This window comes from Bos javanicus, chromosome 6 (genome assembly GCF_032452875.1).
Source record: "Bos javanicus breed banteng chromosome 6, ARS-OSU_banteng_1.0, whole genome shotgun sequence".
Classification (NCBI taxonomy): Eukaryota; Metazoa; Chordata; class Mammalia; order Artiodactyla; family Bovidae; genus Bos; species Bos javanicus.
Genome location: NC_083873.1, coordinates 66385016 through 66406919, shown reverse-complemented (window position 1 = coordinate 66406919; position 21904 = coordinate 66385016). Strand labels below are relative to the sequence as shown.

General features: G+C 38.3%; 1 protein-coding gene across 2 annotated transcripts; it reads left to right on the top strand.

The window, feature by feature from the left end:
• The first annotated feature begins 650 nt into the window (after positions 1 to 650).
• Positions 651 to 16120, top strand: COMMD8 (COMM domain containing 8). 2 transcript variants are annotated; one of them, XM_061420071.1, is made up of 5 exons: positions 651 to 786; positions 4700 to 4855; positions 9055 to 9207; positions 12571 to 12726; positions 13660 to 16120. In XM_061420071.1, exons 1-5 carry the CDS (start codon positions 721 to 723, stop codon positions 13723 to 13725), a joined length of 597 nt encoding a protein of 198 aa, XP_061276055.1. In that variant the 5' UTR covers positions 651 to 720; the 3' UTR covers positions 13726 to 16120. The 2 variants fall into 2 exon arrangements, with proteins under 2 accessions (XP_061276055.1, XP_061276056.1); XM_061420072.1 differs by having other exon boundaries at positions 658 to 786; positions 13757 to 16120.
• The last annotated feature ends 5784 nt before the right edge of the window (positions 16121 to 21904 follow it).

The window sequence follows — 21904 nt, the reverse complement described above, 5'->3', positions numbered from 1 at the left end:
TCTGGGTTTTAGGTTTAGTCCAACTTTGAGTCTGGCTCTAGAATCTGATTTCATTTACTTCAGGCTGAGCTCTTAGCTCGGATTTTGGGGGGACTTTTAGGGTTGACAGATAAAATACAAGATGCCTGGTTAAATTTTAGATAAAGAATACTTTTCTAGTGTATGTCCCATACAATATTTAAGACACACTTATAAGAAAATATTATCTGAAATTTCATGTTTAACTGGGAATTTGGTATTTTTATTTGCTAAATCTGACAACCCTAGTAACTTCTCTGGTCTTGTTATTTGGAAATAAGGATGAAAATAGTAACTTCATAGGATAATCTATGAAGAACCTCGCGCACGGTAGGAAGCAAATTGACCTTCCAAATCAGGATACTTTCCAAATCAATTTGCCTTCCAAATGTAGTTACCCTTATTTTGCATTCTAAGTGTGCATAGAAAGTTTAATATAACTCTGAATAAAGTTGCCAAATTGCTCTGAGAGATTTGAGAATGCATTTTCATTGTAATGTGTGTTTAACCAATGTTGCCGCAGGCGTAAAGGATTTTCTTTTATTACGGAGAAAGCGAAGCCTCCACCTCTGCGCACGCGCACAAAGGCTCCAGCGTTTCCGAACCCGCCCAGCCCACCCGTCCGGCTGATCACGTGGACGAGCCGTAGCACTTCTTACGCCGAGACTGGTCATGTGACCCAGCCCCGAGCTTCTCGCAGGGATGGAGCCGGAAGAGGGGACACCCTTGTGGCGGCTGCAGAAGCTTCCCGCAGAGCGGGGCTTGCAGGTGAGGAGGGCGCAGGGGCCGGCTGCGCGGGCCAGGCTCCTGGAAGGCTTGGCGTGACGGGTAGGCCTCATCCCAATGCCTTTGGGAGGCTCGCGCCGGCTTCCTGGGGAGGGGAAGAGGACCTGGTGTGATTTTGGGTGCTCCCTCGCCCCACCCCGTGTTCTCTGGAGAGTGGAGAATTCCTAGGCTTGGGACGAGCTTAGGCTCGGAGCTTTGGCTTCCAGCGGCCCCTCCAGGGGTTTTGCACGCAGACGCCCACCGGGCCGCGCCCGCACCCTAGCGGGGACCACTTATCCGTTCCCGGGAGCGGCCGGGACCAAGTGAACCTGGACTGGGGAGTGCGCAGTCGCCAGCTTGAAAGCTGGAGGGGGTGGTTTACAACCTCTTGTATATGTTTCATTCATTCATTCAGCATTCCCCATGCACCAGGAACACTGGTGCTAGGTGCTGGGAATACCGTGGCGACCTAGAGAGGCAGGCCGTAATTCTTTGTGGGTGGCAGAAAAAACTGGTAAGTGTTACCCCAGACTGGGACACTTACAGGTAGGATGGTCCAAGGTGGACCGTACTTCAAGACGTGACATATACGTTGCCCCCTCCAGTCTAGGAAGGAACCTAGTTTACGAGAATCTGGAAAAAAGCAGCCTTATTCACTTGTTCAGCCAACTCTTCACTGAACTATGTGCTTAATGCCCTATGGGATAAGGTAAAAGGGTGAATGAGACAGCCTATACCCTGGTGGACCTTGTCAACTAATGAGGAAACCAAACTGAATAAATGGATAACTGAATTAATGAGTTATCTAGTAATCAGTTTGTAGGAGGGGTAGCAACTCTGGTTATAAGGGGCAAGGGAACATTTTCTAGAGCATCTGCCTAGGGTTTCTACGTTGAGTTCCTGAAGGATGAGTAGGAACCAGATGGGCTGAGGGGAGAGAGTGTTTCAGGCCAAGGGACAGCACTTATGAAGACTAGAAGAAAGGCAGCCCCCGGGGAGCTTTAGGACCTGCTGTAGTTTTAGAGGCCAAAGTTAAGAGTGAGAAGTAGAGCAGGGAGACTGTGGCTGAACAAGTGAGGAGCAGTCAGGAGCCTCTGTGTACTATACTCCTGGGTTTAGCCTTAATACCAAAGGTACTGGCAGTTTATAATTGTTCTTGACAGCAGCAGATTTTTAGTTTGAAGGGTGAGAGAAATGTGGAGACAGTAAATACATACAACGAAATTTTGTCTGTGAACTGTGAACAGAAGAACACCCAGTGGTTACTGTAAGAGGAAAATCTAACTGAGAAGTGTTTTTTCTCCCTTGAACTTTCAAGTTAAAAAACCCTTGGTGCCCCAAGTATGAGACTCAAAAGAAATTTGCCAGCCCTGTTTAAAAAAAAAAAAAAAAAAAAAGGCAACGTATGCAAAATAGAGTTTCAGCTTGAGCTCTGGGAGCTGTGGTCCTTTGCCCTCTGACTTCAGAGAACTGACTCATGCTTTGTATTATTATTAATATGTTACTATGCTTACTCCAAAATCACTGCAGATGGTGACTGCAGCCATGAAATTAAAAGACGCTTACTCCTTGGAAGAAAAGTTATGACCAACCTAGATAGCATATTCAAAAGCAGAGACATTACTTTGCCAACAAAGGTCCCTCTAGTCAAGGCTATGGTTTTTCCAGTCGTCATGTATGGATGTGAAAGTTGGACTGTGAAGAAAACTGAGCGTGGAAGAATTGATGCTTTTGAACTGTGGTGTTGGAGAAGACTCTTGAGAGTCCCTTGGACTGCAAGGAGATCCAACCAGTCCATTCTAAAGGAGATCAGGCCTGGGATTTCTTTGGAAGGAATGATGCTAAAGCTGAAACTCCAGTACTTTGGCCATCTCATGCGAAGAGTTGACTCATTGGAAAAGACTCTGATGCTGGGAGGGATTGGGGGCAGGAGGAGAAGGGGACGACAGAGCATGAGATGGCTGGATGGCATCACCGACTCGGTGGACGTGAGTCTGAGTGAACTCCGGGAGTTGGTGATGGACAGGGAGGCCTGGCATGCAGCGATTCGTGGGGTCGCAAAGCGACTGAGCGACTGAACTGAACTGAATGCAAATATGTGAAGAGGTTGCTTCCCTGTTGAACACAGATTACAGTCTGGGCTCTTCTGCATTGTGTACAAGGCCCCTTTATGGTTTGGTCTCTGCCACCTCTCCAGCTTTGTATGCTGCCATCTCCCAAACTGCGCCATGCGGTTTTACACTTTTATCCTGTCAACGTGCAGCTGTTGTGACTAGAAATACCCTGCTCCTGTTTGGCTAACTATTCATTATTTTAAGACATACTTTTCTCTTCTGTGCTCCTTTGTACCCTCTGTAAACTTTAATTATAACGCCTGTCATCCTAAATTGCATATACTTATTGATTATATTAGTTTTCTCTAATGGCCTGAGGCTCTGATATGATAGGACCTTATCTTATTTATCCTCAGTTTCCTCATTTTTAAAATGGGCATAATAGCAAGACTTCACAGGGTTGTAGTGAAGGTCAGCACAGTGTTTGGTATATAATTAGGGCTCTATAAATGCTAGCTATTATAGTTATTTTTTCTTTGTATGTGCATTAACTGGAATGAAGTGCTCATTGCATATTTGTGAATTAATTAAAAAGATTATGTTCCAAAAACGTAGTGCTCTTAGTTTTCAATTTGAGTTCTGGGTTTTACTTTAGCATTGGGGACAGTTTGGAATAAGGTGAAGTGTAGGTAGAGAATTTTGAATGATTTTAAATTGAAAATGTTTTTCGTTCATTTATGGTAAATAAAATTCTGTTCACATAGTGTATTAGCCATCATTTGGAATTAGGGTCACCAATTAGTCATCTCTGTTCCAAAAAGTATGGTGTTACAGAGAAGGAGTTTTTGCTTAAAATGCACTGGAACATGATCCAGGAGAAAAGAGTTGGAAGCCTCCTTGCTGTTTAAATGCATTTCCAAGTTATTTGGATTCAGGTACTCTTCTTACAACACACAAATATCTCTTTGAGAAAGAAAACGTATTGATCACTTGCCTAGAGTAGTGCTGATACAGTAGCAGTAGTACTCAGGTAATATATGTTAGAGGTGTGGATGTTATGTTATGATATATGTTAGTACCAGTAGTAATAGTGATGATGATAATTACAGCTAGTAAAAAGGAGGAGGATAACAATGGGAAGCAATGTTTAATGTCAGGAGTGTGCCAAGTGATTTGCATGTATCCTTCTTCAGTCCTTAAAACAACATTATGGGGGTCGATGATATCATTGTTTTACACATGAGGAAACAGCAAAGAATCTGTAAGTAACTTGGCAAAACTAGTAAATAGTGGGAATAAGATTCAGACTAGCCAGTTTTGTTCCAAAAGCCACAGACTTAATCACATGTTCAGTTATATATGTGTTAGGATTTCCATTGCTGGCATTAAGCTAGGGTAGAGAGAGAGAGATGTGAAAAAGAGGAAGTAAGTCAATGAGGGGTTTTTTGGAGTGGACCGAAAGAAGTGTGGATGGTTTGTAGATTTACAGTTGTAAGACTTTGCTCTAAGACTCATACCTTGTTTTTTGGTTATTGGTATAAATATGAAGTCTAAGGAATCCCAAGGAGAAACTGCTGCACTCACCATCTTCCTTTTAGGAACATTGGAGAAACAACAGCGTATCTGTAAAATTATTTTAAGGTGGACAAAATTATGGAAAGTCTGTGTGTGTGTGTGTGTGTGTGTGTAGCTCTGACTTTTAGTTAACAAAATAATGTTAAAGATAGTTGCTTTTCAGCCTCAGCTTTTCTGCAGATAACATGAACTTCTGCCAATAACATTTATTTGCTACAAGGAAGATAGATCTGTTTTATACTTTTACTTATAATTACATTTATCACTCTCTTGTTTTTTCTCTCTAGCTTCTTCACAAAATAATTGATGGCATTTGTGGCCGAACTTATCCTCTCTACCAGGATTATCACAGTGTTTGGGATTCAGCAGAATGGATGCATGTTCTAGAAGACATTACCACCTTTTTCAAAGCTGTAGTTGGTAAAAATTTATCTGATGAAGAGGTAACTTTGCTCCAGATTTTGATACCTTTATAATTCATGTTCAGATTTTTTTTATTATTATTTTGGTGTTTAGGGTACCGTGTAATACATCCTCAGTAAGTGTATAATGAAAAGTGACAGTGTTAGTCACTCAGTCATATCTGACTCTTTGCGACCCCATGGCCTTCAATTCTCAAGGCTTCTCTGCCCATGGAATTCTCCAGGCAAGAATACTGGAGTAGGTAGCCGTTCCCTTCTCCAGGGGATCTCCCTGACCCAGGGATTAAACGCACGTCTCTCCGGCATTGGCATTGCAGGCAGATTCTTTACCATCCGAGCCACCAGGTGGTCCAAGTGTATAAAATCAGTTCAGTCGCTCAGTCGTGTCCGACTCTTTGTGATAGCAATAAAAACCTAATAATTTAATTGGAGGTTAATTACTGTACAATATTGTATTGGTTTTGCCAAAGCTATAGTTTTTTTAGTAGTCGTGTATGGATGTGAGAGTTGGCCTATAAAGAAAGCTGAGCACCAAAACAACAACAACAAAAAAAAACACCTAGTAACTGTAAGTGGAAAAATCTGTGGAAGTTTTGGGTTTTTGTACTTTTGTTTCTGATTGGTTGTCTTATTTTAAATTGTGAAACATTTAAATCATGTGGAAGAAAATTAAAAGGTATATAACTGATACCTATGTTCCTATTACCACAATTAAACAACTGTTAACATTTTACTTTATGTATTTCAGGTGTGTGTGTGTGTGTGTGTTTTAGAAACAAGGCATTATAGATACATGTAAATATCACCCTCCCAATAGAAAAAACCACTAGTGAATTTGTATGCATGTTTCATGTTCTCTAATGTATGAATGTTTGCATCTTTAAGCAATACATATAATCATTTGAGCTGTTTAAATGTGTAACTTGTGAGTGGTAATGTATGTATCCATTTATAATTTTTTCAGCAGTACTGTGTTTTAGATTTATCAATGTGGAAAAGTATTGATCTGGTTTATGTGTTTCATCTCCTTGTAGTATTTGATGAGAGGCATTAGTAAGACTTATTTTCTGTCTCCCTACGGATGACCAGTTGGATCATTGCCTCTTCATTATTATGAAAAGTGCTGCTGCAAACATTTTGTATGTGTCTTGTTATATACAAATTGGTCAGCTTTTCAGTCTTAAAGTAAAACTGCAGGGTCATGGGGTATCTTTCCATTAAACTGCTTTTGTACCTTTGTCAAAAGTAATTTGGGCATGTTTGTGTAGGTTTCCCACTTGGGGAAAAATGAAGTTATATATATTTATCATTTTGATTTGGATGATATTCTGAATATGAGTTCTTGGTTGGATATATGTATTTTAAATATCTTCTATTATGTTGCTTGTCTTTTTAGTCTCTTCATAGTGGCTTTTATTGAATAGAAGTTCTGAATTTTAATCAAGTCCAATTTGTCAATATTTTCTTTTGATGGTTAGTGATGTTAATACTGTGTTTAAGGAATGTTTGTGCCAAAATCATGAAAACATTTTCATATATTTTTTTGTAGCAGTTTGATTGTTTTAGCTTTTATTTATGTCAGTGATATATTTGAATTACTATTTGTATATGGAGTAAGTATCAAGCTAAGATTTTTCCATATGATATCCACTTGTTGAAATGACCGTCCTTACCCCCATAGAATTGCTGTGCAGCCTTTCTTGGAAATGCAGGTGACCATAATGTTTGGGTCTGTATCTGGACTCTTTTTCTACTCCATTAGTCTGTTTGCTTGTATTTACCCGTATCACAATGGCTTAAATTACTGTAGAATTAGAGCTGCATTACATTAAATTTTGATATCTGATAGTAGAAGACCTTCAACCTTATATTTCTTCAAGATAGCTTTGATTTTTCTATATCCTCCATAGTTTCAGGTACATTTTAAAATCAGTCAATTTTAACCAAAACACCTGCTGAAATTTTGATGGAGAGTATTAGCTTGGGCTGCCACAACAAAATACCTTAAAATGGGTAGCTTAAATAATAGGAATTAATTTCTCACAGTTCTAGAGTTTAGGGAGTACAAAATTAAGGCACTGGCTGATTCTGGTCCCTGATGAGGGCGGGCTTTTTCCTTGCTGAAGATTTTTGCCTTCTCACCGTGTCCTCTGATGGCTGTGGGGGGCGGGGGGCAGGTGCAGAGAGAGAGGGAGCAAACTCTCTGATGTTTCTTACAAGGGAACTGATCCCATCTTGAGGGTCAGAGTTTTAATATGAATTTTGAGGTGACATTAAGTCCATAGCATGGGTTGCACTGAGTCTCTAGACTATTTTGGAGAGAATTGACAACAGTATTGAGCCTTCTGATCTGTGAACTTGGTATTACCTTTATTTATTTAGATTAGCTTCAGTTTCTCTCTCATGTTTTGTAGTTCTCAGTGTAGAGGTCTCACAAATGTTTTGTTGTATTTATTTCTAAGTAACTGATGTTTTGGATGTTCTTAAATTTTGTTCTCCAATTGCATATTGCTAGTATGTGGAAACCCAAGTTGATTTTTGTATACTTACTCTGTGTCCAACAATCTTTTTAAATTTATTTACTATATAGAAGTGTAAGTTGCTCAGTCTTGTCCAACTCTTTGCGACACCATGGACTGTAGCCCACCAGGCTTCTCTGTCCATGGAATTCTCTAGGCAAGAAATACCGGAGTGGGTAACCATTCCCTTCTCCAGAGTATTTTCCTGACCCAGGGATCAAACCCAAGTCTCCTGTATTTCAGGCAAATTATTTATCATATGAGCCACCATGGAAACCCCTATCTACTATATATAATGGTTTATAAATTTGAGGGGGAATTTTTTTGGTATGTAATCATTTTCTTTTTCAATTTTAATAGTTTTTATTTCTTTTTTCCCTCTTATTGCACTGCCTAATGTCTTCAGAACAGTTTTAGAAAAGAAGGAAAAAACCAGTGCCTTGTCTGTCTTAAGGGAGAATGTATGTGTTCATTATTTCACAATTTAATATGTTAGCTGTATGATTTTATTGGTATCAATTATTAGATTAAAGAAGCTTCCGCCGATTCTTACTTTGCTGAGAATTAGTAGGTATTGAATTTTATAAAATTCTTTTTTTCCTGAATTTATATCTGTGCCTTTATTTTGTTAATGTGATGCCTTACATTGATTTTTGAATGTTAAAGTAACCTTACCAAAATAAATCCAACTTGGTCATGATATATTATTCTTTTTTATTTTGTTTTGATTTGCCAGTATTTCATTAGGATTTTTTTCATCTATAGTTGAGTAATCTTGGCCCATAATTTTTTGCCTATAATGTTTTTATCAAAATATCAGGTTTTATTCCCATCTTGTGGAATGAATTAGGAAGTTGTTGTTGTTTACTTTCTTTTCTTTTTCCTATGAAAGAGTTTATGCAAGATTTACTTCTTGCATCACTTAGTACTGTGTTACCATGCTGCTTAATTGTAAAATATTTGAATAAGTTTTGTTCAGTTCTTATTTAATTACACAATGACTCAAAAATATAATTACTATGATTCCAGTTCTTTGAAATCTGTTGTGGTTTGTGACATGGCTCAGCATATGGTTCACTTTCAGGTAATGTTCCATATACATGAGAAGATGATATGTATTTTTCGGTTGTAGGGTGTAGTGCTCTGTGTGCAGTTAGGTTAAGTAGAAGTGTTTCTCAGTGCTGTGTCTTTACAGTGCTTTCTCTTCCCATCCATTACTGAGAGGTGGGTCAGCGTCTCTGTGAAACTTGATTTACCCGTTTTGCTTTTTCTGCCAAGTTTTGCTGCTTTATATATTTTGAGGCCACGTTACTAGGTGCACACAAATTTATGATTGTTGTGTATTTCTGTTGAACAACCCCAGTACTATCTTGTTCTATTTCTTGTAAGTCTTCTTGCCTTAAAGTCTATTTTGTCTAATATGTTAATATCGGTAAATCAGCTTTAGTGGTTTCCAATGTATTCACTCCCATGTTGGTTCATCAGTCAGCCCTTTTCCTTTCAGTTTTACAAAACCTTGTTAAAACTTCTTGTTTCCTGGTTATGCATCCTCATCTTATTCTTTTTATAGTCATAGTAGTACTTTTTCCCCATTTACTACCATTTTAAAGATTATATGAAATGACAATGTAACTGTTGTTTATATTTTAAACAGAAAGGCCTTTTCACTTATTTTCTAACCATTTATTTTTATTTGCATAGATATCTCAACAGTTGAATCAGTTGAATTCATCTCATCAAGAAGCTATCATGAAATGCTTAAAAAGTAGGAAAGATGAAATCAAGAAGACTCTGTTGGAAGAAATAGTTGATATTTCCTCTGCACGACTACAGGATTTCGATTGGCAGATAAAGGTGAGAATATATTTATTTGTGAGTATTTATATTTTTTATTTGGAGAAGGAAATGGCAACCCAGTCTAGTATTCTTGCTGGAGAATCCCATGAGCAGAGGAGCCTGGTGGGCTACAGACCATGGAGTCGCAAAGAGTCAGACAGGAGTGTTTTCAGGAGGAGAATACTTTCTGTTTCACTTTTTGAATACGTTATTTTTTTGTAGTATTATATATCTAATATGGATCATGGGAAAAGGAAGAGAGTTCCAGAAAAACATCTATTTCTGCTTTATTGACTATGCCAAAGCCTTTGACTGTGTGGATCACAATAAACTGTGTAAAATTTTTCAAGAGATGGGAATACCAGACCACCTGACCTGCCTCTTGAGAAACCTATATGCAGGGCTGGAAGCAACAGTTAGACCTGGACATGGAACAACAGACTGGTTCCAAATAGGAAAAGGAGTACGTCAAGGCTGTGTGTTGTCACCCTGCTTATTTAACTTACATGCAGAGTACATCATGAGAAATGGTGGACTGGAAGAAGCACAAGCTGGAATCAAGATTGCCAGGAGAAATATCAATAACCTCAGATGTGCAGATGACACCACCCTTATGGCAGAAAGTGAAGAGGAACTAAAAAACCTCTTGATGAAAGTGAAAGTGGAGAGTGAAAAAGTTGGCTTAAAGCTCAACATTGAGAAAACTAAGATCATGGCATCTGGTCCCATCACTTCATGGGAAATAGATGAGGAAACGGTGGAAACAGTGGCAGACTTTATTTTTTTGGTTTCCAAAAATCACTGCAGATGGTGATTGCAGCCATGAAATTAAAAAGACACTTACTCCTTGGAAGGAAAGTTATGACCAAAGGAGAAGGCAATGGCACCCCACTCCAGTACTCTTGCCTGGAAAATCCCATGGACGGAGGACCCTGGTGGGCCACAGTCCATGGGGTCGCTAAGAGTCGGACACGACTGAGCGACTTCACTTTCACTTTTCACTTTCATGCATTGGAGAAGGAAATGGCAGCCCACTCCAGTGTTCTTGCCTGGAGAATCCCAGGGATGGGGGAGCCTGGTGGGCTGCCGTCTATGGGGTCACACAGAGTCGGACACGACTGAAGCGACTTAGCAGCAGCAGCAGCAGATAGCATATTCAAAAGCAGAGACATTACTTTGCCAACAAAGGTCCGTCTCGTCAAGGCTGTGGTTTTTCCTGTGGTCACGTACGGATGTGAGAGTTGGACTGTGAATAAGGCTGAGCGCGGAAGAATTGATGCGTTTGAACTGTGGTGTTGGAGGAGACTCTTGAGAGTCCCTTGGACTGCAAGGAGATCCAACCAGTCCATTCTGAAGATCAGCCCTGGGATTTCTTCAGAATGGAAGGAATGATGGTGTAATGATGCTGAAGGTGAAACTCCAGTACTTTGGCCACCTCATGTGAAGAGTTGACTCGTTGGAAAAGACTCTGATGCTGGGAGGGATTGGGGGCAGGAGGAGAAGGGGACAACAGAGGATGAGATGGCTGGATGGCATCACCGACTCGATGGACATGAGTTTGAATGAACTCTGGGAGTTGGTGATGGACAGGGAGGCCTGGCTTGCTGCAATTCATGGGGTTGCAAAGAGTCGGACACTACTGAGCGACTGAACTGAACTGATATCTAAAATGTGTTTTTGAGATACATTTTCTTAAAAATGTATCAAAGATAATTAAAATTACATCTTTTGTGTTAACTTGCACTGTGGACTTCTAAAACATGTATAACAACATTAGAGTTATAATAAATTTAATTAAATGAAGTTTTAAGACATGTGGATGAAGGAATAGATATGTGCTTTGTGGCTTTGGGGGATAGGACAAGGCTAAAGTATATGCAACGCAATAATTTCAACCTAAGAAATAATAATCTAACCCCCTGGGGCTTCCCTGGTGGCTCAGAGGTTAAAGTGTATGCCTGCAATGCAGGAGACCTGGGTTCAGTCCCTGGGTCGGGAAGATCCCCTGGAGAAGGAAATGGCAACCCACTCCAGTATTCTTGCCTGGAGAATCCCCATGGACGGAGGAGCCTGGTGGGGTACAGTCCACTGGGTCGAAAAGAGTCAGACATGACGGAGCGACTTCACTCACTCATTCCATGAGTGTCTGAAAATCATTCTAATCTCTTTTTGAGTTAGCACACTCATCCTCATTGCTGGTACTCAAGCATAGGCTAAGAAACCACTTATTGGAAATACTGAAGATAATTAACAATGAGGTGGGCAACCTGAAGCTGATACTTTCAAATCTCAGATATGGTGAGTCCTGTATTTTGGAGAGAGAAAATGGAGGAGTTGTGTGAAGGTTTATTTGGTCCTCTATTGTATGTACCCGGAGAAGGCAATGGCACCCCACTCCAGTACGCTTGCCTGGAAAATCCCATGGACGGAAGAGCCTGGTGGGCTGCATGGAGTCCATGGGGTCGCTAAGAGTCGGACACGACTGAGCGGCTTCACTTTCACTTTTCACTTTCATGCATTGGAGAAGGAAATGGTAACCCACTCCAGTGTTCTTGCCTGGAGAATCCCAGGGATCGGGGAGCCTGCTGGGCTGCCGTCTATGGGGTCACACAGAGTCGGACACGACTGAAGCAGCTTAGCAGCAGCGGCAGCAGTGTATGTACCACACAGAAGGAGTCCTTTACCATTGCCCCAGTCAATGTTTACAAGTGCTGGCACTCCAAAATTCAGTTATTATGGGTTCCTGGCTCAAATTCCAGGAAAATTGAGTTTCTCTTTGCCATCTGCCAGTGAAACTATGATGCTTGCTTCAAAAAGCTTCAGTATCATAAACATTTGGTTCTTCCATTTCCTCTCAGCTACTGATTTTAGACAGAGTGTAAGAGGGAAAAGTGTCATATTTTTGTTGACTGACTCTAATCGAAGGTGGTATCTTGATAACATTTGTCATTAGTTTAATGGAGAGTTAACTGCTCATTATTTACACATCTTAATTTCTGAGCTGCACTATGTTTTTAGTTTTATCTTTGTATGTGGACTTTTGTCCTCTTGGTGTCATTACACTTCTTTAAGAATTCTCTGTTTCTTGGACCCATTTTGGTACTTCTGAGCCATAGCACTGCTCTAGCTATCTACTCCTACTACAAATCCCAATTAGTTGTCCCTAAACTATGTTCTTCACTCTCCTTTCTTTTTCTGTTCAGATATGTGCTGCTTTGGCATGAGTTTAATTTCCTTTATTCCTTTCATATTTCCCTGTACTTCATAGCAAACAAGAGTACTCTTTTTTTCTTTAATGTGGTGTTCGTAAGCTCTGATGCATTTTTAGTATATTCCTTTTTAAAACTACTTATTAATTACTGTTTTTCTCATTTTAAACAGCTTGCACTTTCTAGTGACAAGATTGCTTCATTACAAATGCCACTTTTAAACCTTTATCTGGATGTAAAAGAAAATGGTGAAGTCAAGCCATATTCTGTTGAAATGAGTAAAGAAGAGCTGCAGAAGCTAATCAATTCCTTGGAAGCAGCTAATAAGGTATGTGTTTTAATTTTGTTGTGTGCTTCAAAATGTTTAAGTTTTGATTGATACCACTGGAGCTATATAAGAAAAGCTAATCATTTCCATTTAAAGTTTGTTTTGTTCCTGATACTTTATGTCAAGCACAAAAGATGTTTTGTTGATATGTTCTGCATTCTCATTTTAGATATTACATTTATTACTGATTTGCCTTAATAGAACATAATTTGTCCAGTAGTTATATTTTAAGGAATAAAAGCTAAATTTGTTTTGCTCTAGTCCCCATTAATGATAAAATTTTTTTTTTTTTATTTTGGGGCTGTGAAATTAGCTAGTTCTAAAGAGATTTAATGATTAAAAATAGTTATGATTTTGAAGAAAAGATTGTTTTATTTAACTGGACAAATGGTAGATAATTTAAGCTCAGGAGACAGAATATCATTTATAGTTACGAAAATATCAGTTTGAGACAAACTAATGAAGGACCAAAAGCTTTGCGTTTACAAAGGAATGGCTAAATAACAGTAACAGTTCTGATGTTTAACTAATGAGAACAATGATATTTAAACAGTAGAAACCGCTGCTGTGAAGACATAAAAAATACTTATCTGCATTATGTATGTTCCTTTCCCTCTTGCTGAGCATCATCTCTAGTGATTGTGTCTCAAGGACTAAAGTCAGTTATTCTTTCCACCTCTCTTGACACTGACCCATCTTGTCTCCATCTTTTTGAAACCCCGGTATACTTCATCTTCTGCAGTCACTTGGGCATCACAGTGCCTTGATGACTTGTCCACGTGCCCAGTAATAAACTGGTAGCCTGGCCTGCCTTTTGATGGGGCTGCATGTCTGAAGGGGTGTGTGGCAGGTTCTGGTGTAAATGTTGAATGAGTCTGAACCGTGGATCCTTGCATGCCTGTGTTTTTTGTGTTATTCTTGTCAATTCTCCAGGCCCTTCTTCAGAGATTTCAAAGCATCTCATTCAGCATCTACTGGCATCATTCTGGTATAATCTGATTGCTGCCCTTCCTCCATTTTGTGTTTGAAGGTGGTCCTGCAGTTAAAATAACTGGAAATGATGAATACCAACATTATCAGATTCCACTGGTACAACTGATGCACAGAGAGAATACCATGTGTTCAGAAAATCTGAATGGCCAGCTGAGAAAGCAGCAGTGTTGAGATTACAAAGACAACAATTTATCAGCATCCCTAAAGAAAAGGAAGTTATATGGTTGACAGGAAATGCATAAAAACATGAAAGATGAAAAGGGTGTAAACACAGTTTATATTTTCATAATGACTGTTTTGCTTCACTTGTTAAATATTTGAAAAGGCTTTATAGATAGAGTTTTATGGTAAGCTAAAAATAGACTCTAAAGTAATGTAAACATACAAGCACAAATATACTTGAATATTGCTTAAAGAACTATGTGAATAGCAAGGATGTTTATTATGGATATATTTGGTGGTTCACTTGTGATATTTTTTTAAAAATAATTTTTAAAGAATGTATAAGCTGCATCTAACTCAGGAGATTCCATGCTTTTCTCATATTTCAAAGGATAAGTTATAAAATGTAAAATTTTATAGAGAAGCTCTCCAGACTTGAACTGGAAGGAAAAAAAAAAACTGAATCTGGGTGAACAATTTTGAATTTTGAATTCTAGGAACTAAAATATTATATTTGAGCATAGATAAAAGTGAAAACAACACTGTTACTTACTTCTGCATTTCTGTGTCTGTTCAGGAGACTATGCTCTGATAAAAAGAATATGTGTCACTGTATGGTGTATACTTTATTACTCCAATATCTGCTAAGACTATATAGGTTCCTGTTTATTGTGAATTCTTATTTGGGTGTAAACTTAATGAAGTTCTGGATGTTAACAACTTCATTGGAAAGCAAACCATTTTTCATTTCAGTGACCTTTAGAAACAAGCATTCTGAGCACATAAAAATATATTATCTTTATGTTTTGCTGTATTTTCAAATTAATTCCTACATAATGCAGTATGATGCATCATTGGCACCTGCTGTTTTGCAAGCTTTATAACTCATTAGAGCATCAGACTGTTACTTGAGGTGTCCAGAGCAATCCCTATTATTCTCATACAGATGAATATATAGATTTAGGGAGATTAATAAATGTGAGTGTGGTCTAGATAATGCCACTCTGTGAACTGTTTGTTACAGCTTGGTGATTAGATGTGGAGTTTGTGCCAGAATGTTCTTCAGTATACTGCTTTTTCATTGAGAAATTTTGGCCATAAAAAAAAAAAAAAATCAGCTGAACTAACCAGTGTGCTTAGGGAGGTAGTAGTTGATTTACCTTCTTGTGCAAATTCCTTATGATGCTGTGTACCAGTAACAGTGGAGAAGGAAATGGCAATCCACTCCAGTGTTCTTGTCTGGAGAATCCCAGGGACGGGGGAGCCTGGTGGGCTATTGTCTCTGGGGTCGCACAGAGTCGGACATGACTGAAGCGACTTAGCAGCAGCAGCAAATTCCTTATGATGCTATGTACCAGTTACAGTGGAGAAGGAAATGGCAATCCACTCCAGTATTCTTGCCTGGAGAATCCCACGGACAGAGAAGCCTGGTGGGCTACAGTCCATGGGGTCACAAAAGTCAGATGCAACTTAGTGACTAAAGCACCACCACCACCAGTAACAGCTTGCAGACAAGCACGTCCAATAATACTGACTGATCTAAGGTCCTGGATTTCAACGCTCCACACAGTCCTTCCTTTGAGAAGGAAAAAAAACTTACTCTTCTTAGTCCTCTCACTACATTTTACTATATCAGCATATTTAAATACTTTATTGAAATATGACTGAAATAAACTACACATATTTAAAGTGGACAGTCTGAGCAGTTTTGACATATACGTACCCAGGAAAGCTTCTGGAGTAGGAAATGGCAACCCACTCCAGTATTCTTGCCTGGGAAATACGACAGGTAGAGGAACCTGGTGGGCTACAGTCCACAGGGCTGCAAAGAGTCGGAGACGACAGAGCACGTGAGCACAGGAAAGCATCACATCAATCAAGATGGTGAGCAACCAATCATTCCTGAAAGTGTCATCCTATTTTGTTGTAATCCTTGCTTCTTGCCCACTTTACTCCTAGACAACCACTAATCTACTTCCTGCCACTATAGATTAGTTCACATTTTCCAGAATTTAAATAGAATCATAGAGCATGTTCTTTTTTGTGTGTAATCTCGCTTCTTTCATTTTGATTTTGAGTTCATCCATATTGCAACATTTATCAGTAGTTGATTTCCATTTTATTTTTGAGAACTGTTCTGTTGTAGAATTCCACCATCATTTGTTTATCTGTTCACCTGTTAGTGGATATTTTCATTGTTTACAATTTTTGGCTATTAAAATACACAGAATGCTGTAAATATTCTTGTATGTGTCTTTGTATGGACATATGCTTTCTTTTGGAAGTAAATACTTAGGTGTGAAATAACTGGATCATGTGGTAAGTGTATGTTTATCTTTTCAGGAAACTTCCAAACTATTCCAAACTAATTTTTACCATCTTACATTGCATGCCACAGTCTATGAGAGTTCCACCTCCACCTTCTTGCTAACACTTGGTGTGGTCAGTCTTTTTAATTTCAACTGTTCTAATAGGTGTGTTAAAAAACAAAACAAAACACAACTTCTGGTCCCATCACTTCATGGGAAATAGCTGTGGAAACAGTGGAAACAGTGTCAGACTTTATTTTTGGGGCTCCAAAATCACTGCAAGTGGTGATTGCAGTCATGAAATGAAAAGACGCTTACTCCTTGGAAGGAAAGTTATGACCAACCTAGATAGCATATTCAAAAGCAGAGACATTACTTTGCCAACAAAGGTCCGTCTAGTCAAGGCTATGGTTTTTCCAGTGGTCAAGTATGGATGTGAGAGTTGGACTGTGAAGAAAGCTGAGCACTGAAGAATTGATGCCTTTGAACTGTGGTGTTGGAGAAGACTCTCAAGAGTCCCTTGGACTGCAAGAAGATCAGTCCTTGGTGTTCTTTGGAAGGAGTGATGCTAAAGCTGAAACTCCAGTACTTTGGCCACCTCATGTGAAGAGTTGACTCATTGGAAAAGACTCTGATGCTGGAAGGGATTGGGGGCAGGAGGAGAAGGGAACGACAGAGGATGAGATGGCTGGATGGCATCACCGACTCGATGGACTTGAGTTTGTGTGAACTCTGGGAGTTGGTGATGGACAGGGAGGCCTGGCGTGCGCAAAGAGTTGGACATGACTGAGCGACTGAACTGAACTGACTGAACTGAATAGGTGTGTTGTGGTATCTCATTGTGGTTTTAATAATATTCTTTTCCCTAATGGCTAATGATGTTGAATGTCTTTTCCATGTGCTTTTTTGTCATCTGTGCATCTTTGGTGAAGTCTCTGTTCAGATCTGTTGCCATTTTAAAATTTGGTTGTTTTCTTATTTTTGAATTTGGGGAAATTTTTTACATAGCCTGAATATAAATTTTATCACATATATGCCTTGAAAATATTTAAGTATTCTCTTCTAATTTGTGGTTTATCTTTTTTTTTCATTTTTAATAGTTTATTTATATTTTAATTGAAGGATAATTGCTCTACAGAGTTTTGTTGTTTTCTGTCAAACCTCAACATGAATCAGTCTTAGGTATACATATATCCCCTCCTTCTTCAACCTCCCATCTCCCTCCCCATCCCACCCCTCTAGGTTGATACAGAGCCCCTGTTTGAGTTTCCTGAGTCATACAGCAAATTCTGGTTGGCTATCTATTTTACATATGGTGATGTAAGTTTCCATGTTACTCTTTCCATACATCTCACCCTCTCTTCCCCTGTCCCTGTGTCTGTCCATAAGTCTGTTCTCTATGTCTGTTTTTCCATTGCTGCCCTGCAAATAAATTCTTCAGTACCATCTTTCTAGATTCTGTATATATGCATTAATATACAATATTTATTCTTCTCTTTCTGATTAACTTCATTCTGTATAATAGGTTCTAGGTTCATCCACCTCATTAGAACTGACTCAAATGCGTACCTTTTTATGGCTAAATAATAATTGCATGCTGTATATGTACCAAACCTTTATCCATTCATCTGTCAATGGACGTCTAGGTTGCTTCCATGTTCTAGCTATTGTAGATAGTGCTGCAATGAAAAATGGGACATGTATCTTTTTCAGTTTTGGTTTCCTCAGGGTATATGCCTAGAAGTGGGATTGCTGGGTCATATGGTGGTTTTATTCCTAGTTTTTTAAGGAATCCCCATACTGTCTTCCATAGTGGCTGTATCAATTTACATTCTCACCAGCAGTGCAAGAGCGTTCCCTCTTCTTCACACGCTCTCCAGCATTCATTGTTTGTAGACTTTTTGATGATGGCCATTCTGACCAGTGTGAGGTCATAGCTCATTGTACTTTTGATTTGCTTTTCTCTTAATAATGAGTGATGTTGAGCATCTTTTCATGTGTTTGTTAGCCATCTGTATGTCTTTGGAGAAATGTCTGTTTAGGTCTTTTCCCACTTTTTGATTGGGTTGTTAGTTTTCCTCGTATTGAGTTGTATGAGCTGTTTGTGTATTTTGGAAATTAATCCTTTGTCAGTTGTTTCATTTGCTGTTATTTTCTCCCATTCTGAAGGCTGTCTCACCTTGCTTATAGTTTCCTTTGCTGTGCAAAAGCTTTTAAGTTTAATCAGGTCCCACTTGGTTACTTTTGTTTTTATTTGCATTACTCTAGGAGGTGGGTCATAGAGGATCTTGCTTTGATTTATGTCATCGAGTGTTCTGCCTGTGTTTTTCTCTAAGAGTTTTATAGTTTCTGGTCTTACATTTAGGTCTTTAATCCATTTTGAGTTGATCTTTGTGTGTGGTGTTAGGAGGTGTTATAATTACATTGTTTTACATGCAGCTGTCCAGTTTTCCCAAGAGGCTGTCTTTTCCCCATTGTATATTCTTGCCTCTTTTGTCAAAAATAAGGCACCCATAGGTGCATGGGTTTATTTCTGGGCTTTCTATCTTGTTCCATTCATCTATATTCTGATTTTGTGCCAGTACCATACTGTCTTGATGATTGTTGCTTTGTAGTATCTGAGCTCAGGAAGGTTGATTCCTCCAGCTCCATTCTTCTTTCTCAAAACTGCTTTGGCTCTTTGGGGCCTTTTGTGTTTCCATATAAATTGTGAAAAATTTTTTTTCTAGTTCTGTGAAAAATGCCATTGGTAATTTGGTAGGGATCACATTGAATCTATAGATTGCATTTGGTAGTGTAGTTATTTTCACAATATTGATTCTTTGTACCCAGGAACATGGAATATCTCTCCATCTGTTTATGTCATTTTGATTTCTTTCATCAGTGTCTAATTTTCTGTGTACAGTTCTTTTGTCTCCTTAGGTAAGTTTATTCCTAGATACGTAATTCTTTTTTTTTTTGCAATGGTGAATGGGATTGATTCCTTAATTTCTCTTTCTGATTCTTCATTGTTAGTATATAGAAATGCAAGTGATTTCTGTGTGTTGATTTTGTATCCTGAAACTTTGCTGAATTCACTGATTAGCTCTAGTAATTTTCTGACACTATCTTTAGGGTTTTCTATGTACCATATCATGTCATCTGCAGAAGTGAGAGCTTTAATTCTTCTTTTCCCATCTGGATTCCTTTTGTTTCTTTTTCTTCTCTGATTGCTGTTGCTAGGACTTCCAGAACTATGTTGAATAATAGTGGTGAAAGTGGACACCATTATCTTGTTCCTGATCTTAGGCAGAATACTTTCAGTTTTTCACCACTGAGAATAATGTTTGCTGTAAGCTTATCGTGTATGACTTTTACTATGTTGAGATAGGTTCCTTCTATGCCCATTTATTGAAGAGTTTTAATCATAAATGGGTGCTGAATTTTGTCAAAGGCTTTTTCTGCATCTATTGAGATAATCATATGGTTTTTATCTTTCACTTTGTTAATATGGTGTATCACATTGATTGATTTACATATATGAAAGAATCCTTGCATCCCTGGAATAAACCCAACTTGATCATGGTGTATGAACTTTTTGATGTGTTGCTGAATTCTGTTTGCTAAAATTTTGTTGAGGATTTTTGCATGTGTGTTCATCAGTGATACTGGCCTGTAGTTTTCTTTTTCTGTGTTGTCTTTGGTTTTGGTATCAGGGTGATGGTGCCCTCGTAGAAATGAGTTTGGAAGTGTTCCTTCCTCTGCGATTTTTTGAAAGAGTTTTAGAAGGATAGGCATTAGCTCTTCTCTAAATGTTTGATAGAATTCTGTGAAGCCATCTGGTCCTGGGCTTTTGTTTTTTGGGAGATTTTTGATCCCAGCTTAAATTTCAGTGCTTGTAATTGGGTTGTTCATAATTTTTGTTTCTTCCTGGTTCAGTCTTAGAAGGTTGAACTTTTCTAAGAATCTGTTCATTTCTTCCAGGTTATCCATTTTATTGCCGTATAGTTCTTCATAATAGTCTCTTATAATCCTTTGTATTTCTGCATTGTCTGTTGTAACCTCTCCTTTTTCATTTCTAATTTTGTTGATTTGATTCTTCTCTCTTTCCCTTGATGAGTCTGGCTAAAGGTTTGTCAATTTTATCTTCTCAAAGAACCAGCTTTTAGTTTTATTAATTTTTACTATTGTTTATTTCATTTCTTTTTCATTTATTTCTGCTTAGATCTTTATGATTTCTTTCCTTCTACTAATTTTGTTTTTTTTTTGTTGTTGTTGTTCTTTTTCCAGTTGTTTTAGGTGTAAAGTTAGGTTGTATATTCGATGTTTTTCTTGTTTCTTGAGGTAGGATTGTATTGCTATAAACTTCCCTCTTAGAACTGCTTTTGCCGCATCCCATAGTTTTTGAGTTGTCATATTTTCATTGTCATTTGTTTCTAGAAATTTTTTAATTTCCTTTTTGATTTCTTCAGTAACCTGTTGGTTATTTAGAAACGTATTGTTTAATTTCCATGTATTCATGTTTTTTAGTTTTTTTTTTTTTTTGTAATTGATACCTAGTCTCATAGCGTTGTGGTAGGAAAAGATGGCTGATATGATTTCAATTTTCTTAAATTTACTGAGGTTTGATTTGTGACCCAAGATGTGGTCTGTCCTGGAGAATGTTCCATGTGCACTTGAGAAAAAGGTGGATTCTTCTGCATTTGGATGGAATGTCCTGAAGATATCAATGAGATCCATCTCATCTAATGTATCATTTAAGACTTGTGTTTCCTTATCAATTTTGTTTTGATGATCTGTCCATTGTGTGAGTGGGGTGTTAAAGTCTCCTAGTACTATTGTGTACTGTCAATTTCTCCCTTTATGTCTGTTAGTGTTTGTCTTATGTATTGAGCTGCTCCTATGTTGGGTGCATAGATATTTACTATTGTTATGTCTTCCTCTTGGATTGATCCTTTGATCATTATGTAGTGTCCTTCCTTATTTCTTGTAATCTTATTTTAAGGTCTGTTTTGTCTGATATGAGGATTGCTACTCCAGCTTTCTTTTGCTTTCCATTTGCATGGAATATATTTTTCCATCCTCTCACTTTCAGTCTATATGTGTCTCTAGGTCTGAAGTGGGTTTCTTGTACACAGCATATATATGGGTCTTGTTTTTGTACCTGTTCAGCCAGTCTGTGTCTTTTGGTTGGAGCATTTAATCCATTTACATTTAAAGTAATTATTGATATATATGTTTCTATTGCCATTTTTCTTAATTGTTTGAGGTTTTGATTGTGTAGATCTTTTTCTTCTCTTGTATTTCTTGACTATATAAGTCACTTTAAGATTTGTTGTAAAGCTGGTTTGGTGGTATTGGATTCTCTTAACTTTTGCTTGTCTGAAAAGCTTTGGATTTTTCCCTCAATTTTGAATGAGATACTTGACAGGTAGAGTAATCTTGGTTGCAGATTTTTCCCTTTCAGTACTTTAATTATATCCTGCCATTTCCTTTTGGCCTGCAGGGTTTCTGCTGAAAGATCAGCTGTTAAGTGCATGGGGTTTCCCTTGTATGTTACTTGTTGCTTCTCCCTTGTAGCTTTTAATATTCTTTATTTGTGTTTAGTCTTTGTTAGTTTGATTAGTATGTGTCTTGGTGTGTTTCTCCTTGGGTTTATCCTGTATAGGACTCTTTGTGCCTCTTGGACCTGATTGACTATTTTCTTTTCCATGTTGGGGAAATTTTCAACTATA